Source organism: Oppia nitens, unplaced genomic scaffold, assembly GCF_028296485.1.
Source record: "Oppia nitens isolate AA-2021 unplaced genomic scaffold, nextdenovo-longstitch-racon4-pilon3 scaffold4_pilon_pilon_pilon, whole genome shotgun sequence".
In the NCBI taxonomy this organism is placed as follows: Eukaryota; Metazoa; Arthropoda; class Arachnida; order Sarcoptiformes; family Oppiidae; genus Oppia; species Oppia nitens.
Window position 1 is genome coordinate 1,685,138 of NW_026533232.1, and position 14,979 is coordinate 1,700,116.

A 14,979-nucleotide genomic window follows, 5' to 3' on the forward strand; every position below is an offset into this window, starting at 1 on the left:
ATAATAATTATTAAAATAATATTAACTAATTTATTAAATTACCTACTGGTGTTAATTAATCAGTTTATTAATTTTTAAATAATTTAACGCTTCACCATTGAAGTTGATATATACAGTACATTAAAGATAATTATTATTATTATATAATTAGTAAATATGTTTTAATTTTTAATTTACATATACAGTATGTTTGACAAAAATAGCATTGAAAAAAAACAATAATTTAAAATAATAATTTATAAATAATAATTATCCTCTTTGACCATTTCGGCACACTTTTCGCCGACCATAAAAGTGGCAGCATTTATATTAGCATTGGGTATATTGGGAAACACTGATGCGTCGCATACTCGCAATCTGTTGAAACCTTTAACACGTAGCCGGGGGTCCAACACTGTGTTATTACTACGGGGATCACCCATACGTACGGTACAGGAGTCGTGGTGTACAGTTGAGGCCACTTGTCGTATATGACATCTGATGTATGAATTGCAACGATGTAGATATGATGTGTGCGGACAAGCCTTACAACCGGGAATGGGATGCAATGGCAATAAGTATTGTGTCAGTGATGACCGTTCGGCTAGTAATAGTGTAAACCTTATGGACTCAACAAACTCGTCCATATCTTTCGGATGAGACAGTAGTTTCGGATCTATTACCGGTGCGTCAAACGGATTACTGGATCGTAGGTATACCCGACCATAACTTCGTGGCAATTGATGAAAAGCACAAAATAAAATATAATACCGATTGGCGTACTTTTCCAGATATTGTGTCCATCCTTTAATATCATGATATGAGTTCGACCATATCTGGACGTCAGGAGTGGTTAGAGTTAATAGATGTCCATCTATTCCCAGATTTGGCCATTTTTTGTCTTTATTGTTACGACTATTCAAATAGGTAATAGTGGTGTAGAATTGGCTTAACGGTCCCGAGCCGTTAGTAAACCATTGGTCAAGATTGGCAACAGTCAGTGCATTCATACTATTTTGTCGACTGGTTGTCACTAATGAATCATTTTTTATAAACAATCGGAATCCAGTTTGCGGATGATTTTTTAGACCAATACCGACCGGTAAATCGGCCAACACTGGTATAGAGTGGTTACGCAAGTGATTTGCCGGTCCTATGCCTGACAGCATAAGCAGTTGTGGAGTATTTATGGCACCTGTAATACATTAACATAAAGTAAATAACTTTTAAACAAAAAATTAAAAAAATGTAAAATTTGTGATATTTAGATATTTTCTAGAAAAAAACCTCAAGTTATTTTGTTATGGGATTAATCAATTATTATTTTTTATTTTATAAGGAATAATTATTATATTTACAATTTTTAATTATCATGCTTAGTTTTTGAGATATTAAAGAAAAACATTTTTACGATTATATAATTTTTTTGTTATAACATTTTATTAATGATATTTGTTACTAAATTTATATAATGGTAAAAAAATGTTTTTCATTAATATTTCAAAAACTAAGCATGATAATTAAAAATTGTAAAAATAATAATTATTCCTTATAAAATAAAAAATAATAATAGATTAATCCCATAAAAAATTACTTGACACTTTTTTTCTAGAAAATATCAAAAAATCACAAATTTTACATTTTATTTGTTTAAAATTTATTAATTTAAAAAAAATTACCGAAACGCGTGTCTAATGAATTTTTACCTAGTTTAAATTCACATTATCAGAATTTAGATATTTATTATAGTTTTAGAGTTATGGTACATCATACCGGTGCTTAGCTACATAAGCTTAAATCTATAAAAACTAACTATTTATTTATTTATCGATTATATTATACAATATATACAGGGACATTGGATGAACTTGTGAACAAATTCAAAGTTAAATAACAATTAAATTTATTAATTAAAATTAACCATATTTTTCGATATGAAGACCCTTATTATAGTAGATTTGACGACATCTGCGGCTCCAACTCTTCAGTGCATTGTTGATCATATTTTGCGGCACTTTCTTGACCTCTTCTCTAATAGCTTTTTTAAGGGAAGATATTTTGGTTATTTTTCTTCTATTCAATCGTTTCTTGAGATAACCCCAGAAGAAATAGTCCATTGGTGCCGCATCAGGACTAGAGGGCATCCATTGTTCAGGTGTTATGAACGGTACATTTTGTTCCCGAAGAAAGTTTAATGTCTTTTTAGACACATGACTGGGTGCCGAGTCTTGATGGAAGCAATAGTCACCATTCGGGTATAATTTCGGGACATCTCGGCGGAGAAATGGCTTTAATATCTTATTTATATAATAATCGGAGTTTATTTTGACTCCAGGTTTGACAAATCGGACTTCGGTTTTGCCATTTGCCGAGATTCCGAGCCAAACCATAACACCTTTCGGGAAACTTGCTCGCGAGTATACCTCCATGTCTTTACGGGTTTGTTGAAAGGAGATATACTGTATCTTTGTTTTACCATCTGTTTCCGATAAATGGAACAGTGCCTCATCTGATGTAATATGTTTTGTCCATCTCTGGCCTCTTAGACGGCGATAAAATGGCCACGATCTCTTTGCCCGCTTTTCAATGGTTGCGGCGCTAAGGACCTGTCCTCTTGGTTTTTTGGCCAACTTTTTCTTTAAAACATTGCGGATCTGGTAGTTGACAACCCATTCATTAGTTTTCAGTTGTTGTGCCATCGCTTTCTGTGTGATTGGATTGGGATTTTCCACCATTTTCTTCAATCGACTTAATTGGTTAGCTGAGAGGACACTCTTTTTGCCTCTCAAGTCGGGTTTCTATGGGATATTGTCCGCTATTTTTGGCGCATTTTTTATCTTAGATATCATACTCTTAGATAACGGGATGCCCTTTGACTCGAAATATTTAATTATCACCGAAAATGACCAGTTTATGTCTAAAAACGCCTTTACTTGTGCCCGAACTTCGGGCGTGACCTTTGGCCACATTTTCAATTGCACTTTTAATTAAAAAATATCACAATAATTATATAACACTATAGTTTGTTTTGGTATGAAAATAAATATTTTAAACACATGTTTAGACAGTCAAATCTTACATCAAATACGTTCACAAGTTCATCCAATATCCCTGTATATATATATATATAAACAGTAATAATCGCAATAAATTGATTTAAATTAAAGGGTTTTTAAAACCGTATATTATTATTAATATTTTACAGTTTATGGCATACCTGCGCTCAAAATAACCTCTTTTTTCACTTTTGCAACATATGTGACACCATTTTTAACATATTGAACACCAGTAGCCGTAAGACCATTAAAGAGCAGTCGAGTTACTCGCGAGTGAACACTAATATCAAGATTTGGCCGACGTTTGCCCTCAAGGTATGAGTTTGAGGAACTGGATCGCACACCACTAGTATTAATAAATGATTGAGATAAAGCCACTCCAAGCTGTTTGGGACCATTGAGATCAGTGGTCGGGTAGCCTAACTCGTTGTGTGCTTTTAGCAAAATTTTAAAAATAGGATCAGGGTTAGTCCATGTACTTATCTGAACAGGGCCATTTGTACCATGCCAATTAGGATTGGCTTTGACCAGTTCACTATCGGTATTATTCTCCCATTTCATAAAATACTTGTGAACATCATCCCAACCCCAACCGGTAGCACCGTATTTGTTAGCCCAGGCATCAAAATCTTTAGGATTACCTCTATTGAAAATCAATGAGTTTACTGATGAACTACCTCCCAGTCCATAGCCTCTGGAAATAAAATTTTTAAAATATTAAAATAAATATTGTTGTAATTAAATTTATATACTAAAATATAACTAATTTATTTAATTGAGTTTTACTAACTTTTCATCTAATATGACCTGATTTTTCCAACCGATACCAACTGATTGTTTCTCATTAGTATAGTTCCAAATCATCCAACTTTTGAGGATAACATCTGCCAGTGCCGGTAAATCCGCTAATATATTTCCTGGTCCGCCCGCCTCCAGTAGTAATACTTGAACATTGGACAGTTCACTTAGTCTGGCGGCCACTGTTGCACCGGCAGTTCCCGCACCTATAACTATATAGTCATATTCAGCTTTAGGTGGTTGTGGTCGAGCAGTAAATCGATGTTTATTTTCAAGACTACTGAATGCCACAAAAACTGATATTAATTGTAGACCCAAACTAACAGTCATTTTTTAAAAATTTATTCAATTATATAACTATAATTAATATATAATTATTATTTTTATAAAAATAATAATTTTATTAACAATAAATTTTTTATTTTATATACTGTATAGATGTGTAATGTAATGTAAATGTGTAATCTAAAGTTTTTTCTATAGAAAAATAATAATTACTATAATAATAATAAGTAAAATTAACATATAATGACTTTCATTAAAAAAACACTATAAACTTACAGAAAATTAGTGATATATTTATTTAGTGACTTTGATTAATAACATTTAATTTTATTTTAATATACATATACACTATGTCTGACAAAAAAAAACTATTGAAAAATAACAATGATTTAAATTAAAATTTAAAAATAATGATTATCCTCTTTGACCATTTCGGCACACTTTTCGCCGACCATAAAAGTGGCCGAATTTATATTAGCATTGGGTATATTGGGAAACACCGATGCGTCGCAGACTCGCAATCTGTTGAAACCTTTAACACGCAGCCGGGGGTCCAACACTGTGTTATTACTACGGGGATCACCCATACGTACTGTACAGGAGTCGTGATGTTCAGTAGATGCAATCTGTAGTATATGACATCTAATGTATGATTTGCATCGGTATAGATATGATGTGTGCGGACAAGGCCTACAACCGGGAATGGGACGCATTGGCAATAAGTATTGGGCCAGTGATGACCATTCGGCCAGAAATAGTGAATACTGTATGGCCTCAACAACATCTTCCATATCTTTAGGATGAGACAGTAGTCGCGGATCAATTACCGGCGCATCAAATGGATCGCTAGACCTTAAGTGTACCGACCCGTGACTTCGTGGCAATTGATGAATAACCAAAAAATTAAGGTAATATCGATTGGCGTACGGTTTCAGATATTGTGTCCAATCGTAAACATTATCGTAAATCTGTGCCGTAAATGATTGGACATCACTCGGTTGATAGTATAGACGAGCTTCTAGTGCTAGGTCTGGCCAATTTTTATCTCTATTGTTACGGCTGTTAAAATAGGTTATACCATCATAGAATTGGCTTAACTGTCCCGAACCGTTAGTAAACCATTGGTATAGATTGGAAACAGTCAGTGCATTGACATCCAGTTGTCGGCTGGTTGTGACTAATGAATCATTTTTTATAAACCCCCGAAATTCAATTAGCGGATGATTTTTAAAACCAATACCGACCGGTAAATCGGCCAATACTGGTATAGAGTGACTACGCAAGTGTTGTGCCGGTCCTATTCCTGACAGCATAAGTAACTGTGGCGTATTGAAGGCACCTGTAGCAAAAAAAAAATTATATTAACTAACTTTTCATTTTTTATTTATAGTTTATATGACATATTGTTTTATACTATAAGTTTATTTAGACTGTATATTAAATATAATAATTATAATTTTTTATATATTAAACTGTATTACATACCTGCGCTTAAAATTATCTCTTTTCTTGCTTTTGCAACAAATGTGAAATTATTTTTGACATATTGTACACCAATAGCAGTAAAACCATTGAACAGCAGTCGAGTTACTCGCGAGTGAACACTAATGTCAAGATTTGGCCGACGTTTGTCCTCGAGGTATGAGTTTGAGGAACTGGATCGCACACCACTTGCACTAATAAATGATTGAGTTATAGCCACTCCAACCTGTTTGGGACCATTGATATCAGTGATCGGATAGCCTAACTCGTTATTTGCTTGGATAAACAATTGATAAATAGGATCTGGATTTTCAAATGAGCTAATCTGAACCGGACCTTTAGTACTGTGCCAATCAGGATTGTCATTCACCAGTTCACTATCCGTATTATTTTCCCATTTCATAAAATACTGGTGAACATCATCCCAACCCCAACCGGTAGCACCGTATCTATTAGACCAATCATCGTAACCACGACTGTTGCCTCTATTGAATACCATAGAATTGACAGATGAAGTGCCTCCCAGTCCATGACCTCTAGAATTTAAATAACAATAAATTTTTTTAAAAATAATATAAATATTTGTAGATTTTTACTAACTTTTCACACGGTATGACTTGATTTTTCCAACCGATACCAACTGATTGTTTGGAATTAGTATAGTTCCAAATCCATTGGCCTTTGATGATCATGTTTGCCATTGCCGGTGCATCCGATTCTATATTTCCCGGTCCGCCGGCTTCCAGTAGTAATACTTGAACATTGGACAGTTCGCTTAATCGTGCCGCAACAGTAGCACCACCAGTTCCCGCACCTATAACTATATAGTCATATTCAGCTTTAGGTGGTTCAGGTCGGGCAGTAAATCTGTGACTATAGTCAAGACTAATGAGTGCCGCAGAAACAGCTATCACTTGCGATGCCAGACTAATAGCCATTTATTATAGTAATAAATATATAATTTAATATAATTTACAATTAAATTCTAGTTATAAACTAAACTAATAATATATTTTTAAAAAATTATATCATTTATAATTTTAATTTTATTAATAATTTGCTGATTTTTTTGCACGTTGTAAATATACAGTATATTTTATATGCACTAGTTATTAGTTAAACAAATTTTTACATTTCATTATAAGTTAATTGAATATAAATTCTGTAATTATAATTTTGTAATTTAGCTAATTATTACATAACTTTTTTTATTGCTTTACATACTATAAATACCTTACATTATTGCATTAAATAACCTTACACAGTATAATAATTTAATTAGTTAAAACATTTGTTAAATTATAATTTTAATATTTATATTTATGGTATAAACAATGTATAAGCTGTTTAAATTATATATTGTTTTATAATCAAGATCATAATAACCCAAACTAACAGTCATTTTATGTTATTAAAAATATTTGCTAATTTATTCAATTATATAACTATAAGAATTACATAATTATCATTTTTATACAAATAATAATAATCTTATTATAAAAATTTTTTTTATTTTATTTACTATATAGATGTATAAATGTATAGTATTTTATACTATAATATAACATATAATAATATACAGTAGTGTCTAATAATGCAAAATATATAATAATTTTTTTTAACAATTGTCTGACTAAAATGTCTTATAATGTCTTATAATATCTTATAATGACATAAATTTTCTATAATGATTGCATTTTTCTATAACTATTATTTAAAATTTAAAAGTAAATTTATTTGATTTTCAAATCTGTCTAAAACTTAATTACTGTATAAAATCTATTATATTGCAGACTATACTGTACAATATTAATAAATATGAATTTTATTGACAATTTATTGTATTTTTATTATTTTAATTATGATTACCTTAATATTTTATAGACAAATGTAATAAAAATATTGTATATTTAATTAACTCTGTTTTACTATTTTATTCATTAATTAAATAATAAAAATCAGTCATTAAAAATAAATAAATAATCTAATTAATATAAATTTATTTATTTTAAATTGTTTTTGTTGTTGTAATTGTATTTATTAATATATTACTATTACATTTAAATAATTTATTGTTAACTAATATAATTTTAGTAATTTTTGAATTTTATATTTAATATTAAAACAGATGATTAAACATTACATTAATATAACTTTACAAAAGACTAAAAATAAGCATACATTTGATAAATAAATTAAAATATATCAAATACAGTTTAAACAGATGAATAATATTTATATAGTAAACTATTGTATTTATAACCTTGACAATTTTATGATAATAGTTTTATTATTATAAACTAAAATCTGTTTAATTATTTACAATTTTTAATTACATTATCAAATTTTTTTATTGATTTATATGATATAGATTTTTTAATTTATAAAAAAATTAGTTATAATTGATAGAAAATAAAACTTTGTTTAGTTTAACATTTATACTGTACTAAACAATTTGCATAAAATAATGGGTGCATTTAAAAATACAATAGTATTTGTTATATTTGTATTTTGGTTATTGATTAGTGTTATCAATATCTATACAAATACTGTCGACTATTTTCATTATCGCATCCAAACGCGACTCAGTTATGTCAGGCCTGTTGTTCACGACTTACCATCGATAACGATGTGCGCACCGAAAGGACATTTCATTACCGACGGCTACTATCGCGATCTGTTTGGCGACCAAATTGAGCGGCCAATTGATGCCGAAAAGTTGGCAATCATTGAACGTAATCTCAGTCAATTGTCTGTCGGCGGACAGTTTGATGTGATGTTTGATCGGAAAATGCTAACACAAGTCATCAAATGTTGGGACGACAGCAACGGTTTGGTAGACTGTAATCGTGTCCACCAGTTTCGTCGGTCTATTAGTCCGAAACTATATTGTTTAACATTGTTTCAAAAAGACAAATCAGACACCAATGTGTTGTATAGTAATCTAAGCTACGATCAGTTCAGTCATGACTCGATCTACCCGTTGGTGACCATTGAGATGACATTGAAAATACCCGATGTTTTGCTTGGTTTACATTCATCTCAGTCACCATTTGTAGACATCCATCAATTTGACTACAAAATTGTTAGTCTGGAACCCAATAGGAGTTCCAATCTTTACTATCAAACCACACAATATATGTCACTACCGGAGCCCTATGAGAGTTCGTGTCACGACTACAAACACAATAACCAGTCGACTAATTCACGTGAGGAATGTATAGCCAAATGCAAAACTAGCGAATGGTTTAAACATTTTAATTGTATACCCGATGAAAGCATTTTTATGATATCAAAAGAGGACAGTTATCTGAGTAGTCATTTTTGTAGTTTAGACAGAGAGCTGTGGTCGACAAACAAACGGGTACTACAAAAGACAAATACTGGTGAGTCTCGGTGTAACCAACTTTGCCGACATAAGGCCTGTTATGAAGAATACTATTCAGTAGAAGTGAATAGCGATCCAATGGCAACAAATCCCGACACAACCGTTGGTCATACCATTAAAATCAGACCATCCAAGCGACCAATTACTGTGATCGTCGAAGAACCTGAACTGACATTTGCTGATTATTTAGCCGTAATTGGAGATGATTTGATGATATGGTTAGCATTTTTTGCTATCTATTTATTACTATCGGATAGACATCATAATCATAGATGTAGCTCAACAAGCATTGAAATATTGAAATAAAATATTTAAAACAAATAATATATTATCTATTTATTTTGTTATAAAACATTTCAATTATTTTATATACTTATTTCCGAAAAATAAATTATTAAATAAATAAATGAGCATATCTATCTAATTAACAATTAAGTATAATGTTGATTGTTTTTTAATTAGTGAATTTATACACTAGATATTTAATGTGTATAGAATTTTTGAATTGTTAATTTAACAATTATTTTTTAGTTTTTATCATATTTTATTTTAATAATAATTTAATTAATAATCGGTTTTCATAAAAAATTATAAATATGATATCTAAGAGTAATATAAATTACTTTTCATATTATTAAATTAATGTAGATTTTATTTTTGTTCAAAAGTTTATAAATAATTTATAAATTAAAATATAATAAACTTATATTCTAAATAATTTAGTTTTTTATAAACATATATTTTTTAAAATATTTAAATTATACTAAATAACATAAATAATAATTATTTATTTCTAAATCTATTTATTGTATCATATGTTAACAATTTATTGTAAGAGCAAATATTTTGTAATGTATATTAGTATATTTTTTTTTAAAAAAACTTTATTTAGTGTTAGTAAAAGTTTTATTATTGTTTTTACAATAATTATGATATTTAGATATCATTATATGATTATCATTAATAATATCTAAATATAATTTATAATATAATAATAATATATAAATATTGACTGGTACGAAAATTAAAATTTATATATATTTTAATTTTCGTACCAGTCAATATTTATTTATAGAATATTTTTATAAAACTAATGTTTTTATTTCAATAAAAATCATTTAATAATACTTAATACTAATATTGATAATTATAATAATGAATTGCATATCAAAATTATATATACTGTAATATATATTATATATTTAATGACATCTAAATAATTATTGTAAATTAAATAATAAACCAGTTGAGAATGATAGTTAGCATTGCTAGAAACAAACTTCAATTGCATCAACTATTCCTTATAAATAATAATATTATTATATTTAAAATACTGATTGCTAATATTGTTTGGTCAATATTTTTGTGAAAATTTTGACTTCGGATTCGGTTAAAACTTTAAAAATAATGTATAGGGGATTAGTATAAAAAATATAAAATAACATAGACAAAATCATCGACTAATGGCTATCAACAATAAATATTTTGGTTATAATATAATTCATAATGACTGATGATTAATAGCACTATAAATTTTTTATTATAATATGACTGTATAAATACTAATTTATGCCATCAAAGTTTGTTTCTGGTATTATTATTATTAGTGATTTAAAATATAACTAACAATTAAAATTAATTAGTTCATATTTACAACAAAAAACAAATTTACAGATAATTTTGAACATTTATATAATAAAAATATTAATATATGCAATTTTATTTTACATTTTGATGTACTTAAGGAATTTAAAATTTAAAAATCTAAATTTATATATGTTAACAAAAATACAGATGTTATTTTTATGTTGACCCCTCTATAACATACATTATTTTTATAAGTCTAACGAATCTAAAGTCAGAATTTTAATATTTGCAAAATACGGTAAAATACAACAGACAGACATATTTATAGATTTCAGAAAACAAGTTTTTTGTGAAAGTTTGTTTGAATACTTATTAATAGTAAATAACTTTTTAAAACTAGTAAACAATATACTGTATATTTATAAATATATATTATAAATCTTATTTTAATCACATCACATAAAACGTTTAAACTATGATAAGCACAAAATTTTATATAAATTTTAGATATTAATATAAATATTGAATAATACAATACATAACAATCATGTTATTTTTGAAACTTGTATTGTTTATAATTATAGCATTAGCTAATATTTATTTTAATTATTATTGTTCATCAAAATATTTGATGATTAAATCGGATAATATTCAGCGCACAGAATATGACACCGAACTGCCGATAATAACATTGTGCGGACAGAAAGCACAGTTCGTTAGCAATGGATTCTATCGGCGGGTGTTAGGTGTCGGCGCTCATCAACCGGTTCGCCGACCTATAGATGACAAACACATCAACGTATTGACCAAACGTCTCAATAGACAGACGATTGAAAAACAATTTAAGTCACTATTATCAGCTAAAACACTGGCCATTCACTTAAACAATAGCTTTGATATACAGATGCCGTGTAACTATACTACTGATCAGATTAAGTCTAGACGACGACAACAAATATTAAGCCGTTCCTTGAATGCCACTATGTTTTGCTTCACTCTATCCAATGACTACTATACTGGCAATTGTCAAACAAAATTGAAATTACAATTCAATTTAAAAGTACCCAATCTATTGGTATATATGCACAGTTCGATGACACCAATTGCTAACTTATACAAACATTTTCATCACAATATTTCCAAACCTAAATCTATAACACTTATTCAATATGTATTGTCTGAACATTATACTCTGGGTCATCCCAATTGTCGACACAATTATAGCACTGAACGATGCATTGAAAAACTAGTAAACCGTTTGTGTCCAGCAATCAATTGTTTGCCACAACAGATGAAACAATTGTTTACTGTCGATGGTGTCAGTGGTACGGGTAAGCGATACTGTTATTCAAACAATACAATTAATAGCAATTGTTGGACACAAGCCCATCAACTATGCGAGCGCTACGAGAAAACAATAACTCATTGTTATGCTAAACATTATTATGGCAGACAAATAGTATCGGTAGTGTTTGCCAATGATAATCGACCAATTGATTACAAGATAATACTATCGACAACAAAACCGCATAATAAGATCATAACAACTGATATATACTGGAAACCGCATGTCTTTGAATTAATACTGAAAATAATTTTCCAATGTTTAGGACATTTAGCAGTGGTTTCTATTTCTAATAACATTGTTGTTAATCATGAGATTTTGCATTTAATTTTAACTACTATTTTGATTTTATTCTATTACTATTGTTTTAAAGTACCCGATAATACACTATAAGTTGTTATTTAACAAAATGTTTTCAACAACACAATACATACACATAATAATGTTTCTTTTTTTTGCAATTTAATTAATTTATAAATTATTTGTAATCATTGCTATGTTAAACGAGAAAAATTAATTATAAAAATTATAAATAAATAAAAAATGATTTAAAATAAATTGTTTTATAATATAAACTTTGTGAAACATAAAACAAGTTATAAAAACTAATTGTATATAATAATTAACATAATTAGTTTTATACTAAACACAATAAATTAGACATCTAAATATTGCACATTAAAGAGTAATTGTCTTTTTTAAATAGATAATAGTTATATTATAGTTAGAAATCAATTTTTGTAATAAACTAAAGTTATTTATGTTAACATTTATGTCACACTATTAAATATGCTGTAAAATATAATACATTAGTAATACTAAAATAATAAAACAATAATTGTTTATAAAAGTCATTTAGTATTTGGGATATAATTGTTTTATTATTGATTTAAAAAATCAATAAGATATCATACAGTATATACTGTATATATACAGTATTATATATACTAATAAAATTATAAACTATTTTATTTAGTTTTTCTCACATTTGCATGCAAATCAGTATTAAAATATTTAATAATACTACAATTTTCATTTGAATAAATTGTTTATTAACAAAAAAAATATTTATAAAAAGTTTTCAATTCAATCTAAACAAAAATATATTATATAAACATTGAATTTATCAATATTTTTAAAAATATATACTGTATAATATAAAAAGTGTTTTTACAATAATGTTATTTATAAATAAAGTATCATTTATAGTTTTAACAATAATATATATAAATTTAAATTATTTTATTTTATATACTTATTTATCATACAATTTGGATACTATTCCCAGTACAGAATATGACACCGAATTGCCTATAATAACAATATGTGGACCGAAAGGACAGTTTGTTAGCGACGAGTTTTATCGCCAAGTGTTTGGTGTGAGTGATACTAATCAACCGGTGCCGCGACCTATAGATGTTTATCAAACAAACAAATTGATCAAACGTCTCAACCAACTAACTATTGAAAAACAGTTTGAGTCAGTATTTTCAGCCGAAACACTGGCCATTCACGTGGACTATAGCACTGAACTACAGATGCCGTGTAATTATACAACTGATCCGAATAAGTCTAGACAACAAATAGGCCGTTCCCTGAATGCCGGCTTGTTTTGTTTGACTCTACCCAACGACTACTATACTGGTAATTGTCAAACAAAACAATTGAAATTAAAAATTTCTTTCAAAATATCAAATCTACTGCTATTTATGCACAGTTCGGTCACATCAGTCGATAAGTTAATACAATATTCAAACTATCAGATTCTTATATCTAATACAACAACACATATTTCATATGAAACATTTGTATGGCATAATATGGGTCATCCCTATCAAACAAATTGTCGACACAATTATACCAGTGAACAATGCATTTATAATCTAATCATAAACCGTTTGTGTCCATTAAACGATTGTTTGCCACAATTAATGAACCAATTGTTTACTGTTGATAGTGTCAGAGGCACTGGTATGCGATACTGTCCTAATAGTTTAGTTATTAAATTTTGTTGGGAACGGGCTTATAATATATGTGAACTTATGGACAAAAAAATTTCCGATTGTTTGGATGAACTTTATTTGAGTAGTAGAATGAAAATAACAGAATTACCAGTAAATTATTATACCAATGATAATCATGTATATTTGATCAAGGTCATACCATTACAATCGCATACTAAAATAATAATGCATAAATTACCCAGCTATACAAATAGCTTGTTTCGTCTATTGTTCGACTTATTTTCAGCATGGTTATTAGTTATTTATGCATTTATAATGATCAGACAAAAATAATCTAGCTTATTTGTTGCTAAACTGTAACATTTTAAAACATAATTAATAATTGAATTAAAATTGTTTTTTAAAATCTATTACATTACTAAACTGAAAGTTATTAACTACTAATATATTGAAAACATGTACACTAAAGGTGCAAAATATAGATTATCCCACAATATATTGTGTTATAATAATAATATACTAGAAAATAAAATAAATTATTCTCATTATTCTCAAAACTAAATTTAGAATTTGTCATTAAATTATACAATACTTTAGTTGTATATTTAATAATTTAGTTAATTTAATTGTTTTAATTAACAGAATATATTATATAAAAAATGTTTTATATATTTTATATTGAATACATAGTTATTATACAGTATAAGCAAATACAATATAATAAAATAATATTGAAATTTTCTAAAATTGATTTTGTTTTTATTAACATTAATAAAAATCAATATTCTATTACATAAAACATTTTTTATTACCGGTAATATGTTTTATTGAATGTAAAAACTAATTTATTAAAAATAATTTTCATAAAAAACATAAATGTTATTTTTTTATTGATTTCACTAACTAACTAAATATTATAACTATTAATAAAGTACAGTATAAACTGTACTAATAATATTGTTTATTAATTTATGTTATTTTTTTATTTCATTATTGTTATTCAACTTTTGTATTCTTATATATTATTATTTTTTTAGTAAACATTAAGAATTATATACTGTATAATAAACTTAAAGATAAAATAGTTTATATTAC

At 27.8% G+C, this 14,979-nt stretch overlaps 2 protein-coding genes across 2 annotated transcripts; both read right to left on the minus strand.

The window, feature by feature from the left end:
- Nucleotides 1–236: 236 nt before the first annotated feature.
- On the minus strand, nucleotides 237–4,163 carry LOC128960090 (L-sorbose 1-dehydrogenase-like). Its single transcript, XM_054306160.1, has 3 exons — nucleotides 3,826–4,163; nucleotides 3,197–3,729; nucleotides 237–1,174 (listed from the first exon to the last, which is right to left on the minus strand). The coding sequence occupies exons 1-3, from the start codon at nucleotides 4,161–4,163 to the stop codon at nucleotides 237–239; spliced, it is 1,809 nt and encodes a 602-aa protein (XP_054162135.1).
- Nucleotides 4,164–4,519: 356 nt separating this feature from the next.
- On the minus strand, nucleotides 4,520–6,538 carry LOC128960091 (L-sorbose 1-dehydrogenase-like). Its single transcript, XM_054306161.1, has 3 exons — nucleotides 6,201–6,538; nucleotides 5,604–6,136; nucleotides 4,520–5,457 (listed from the first exon to the last, which is right to left on the minus strand). The coding sequence occupies exons 1-3, from the start codon at nucleotides 6,536–6,538 to the stop codon at nucleotides 4,520–4,522; spliced, it is 1,809 nt and encodes a 602-aa protein (XP_054162136.1).
- Nucleotides 6,539–14,979: the final 8,441 nt, after the last annotated feature.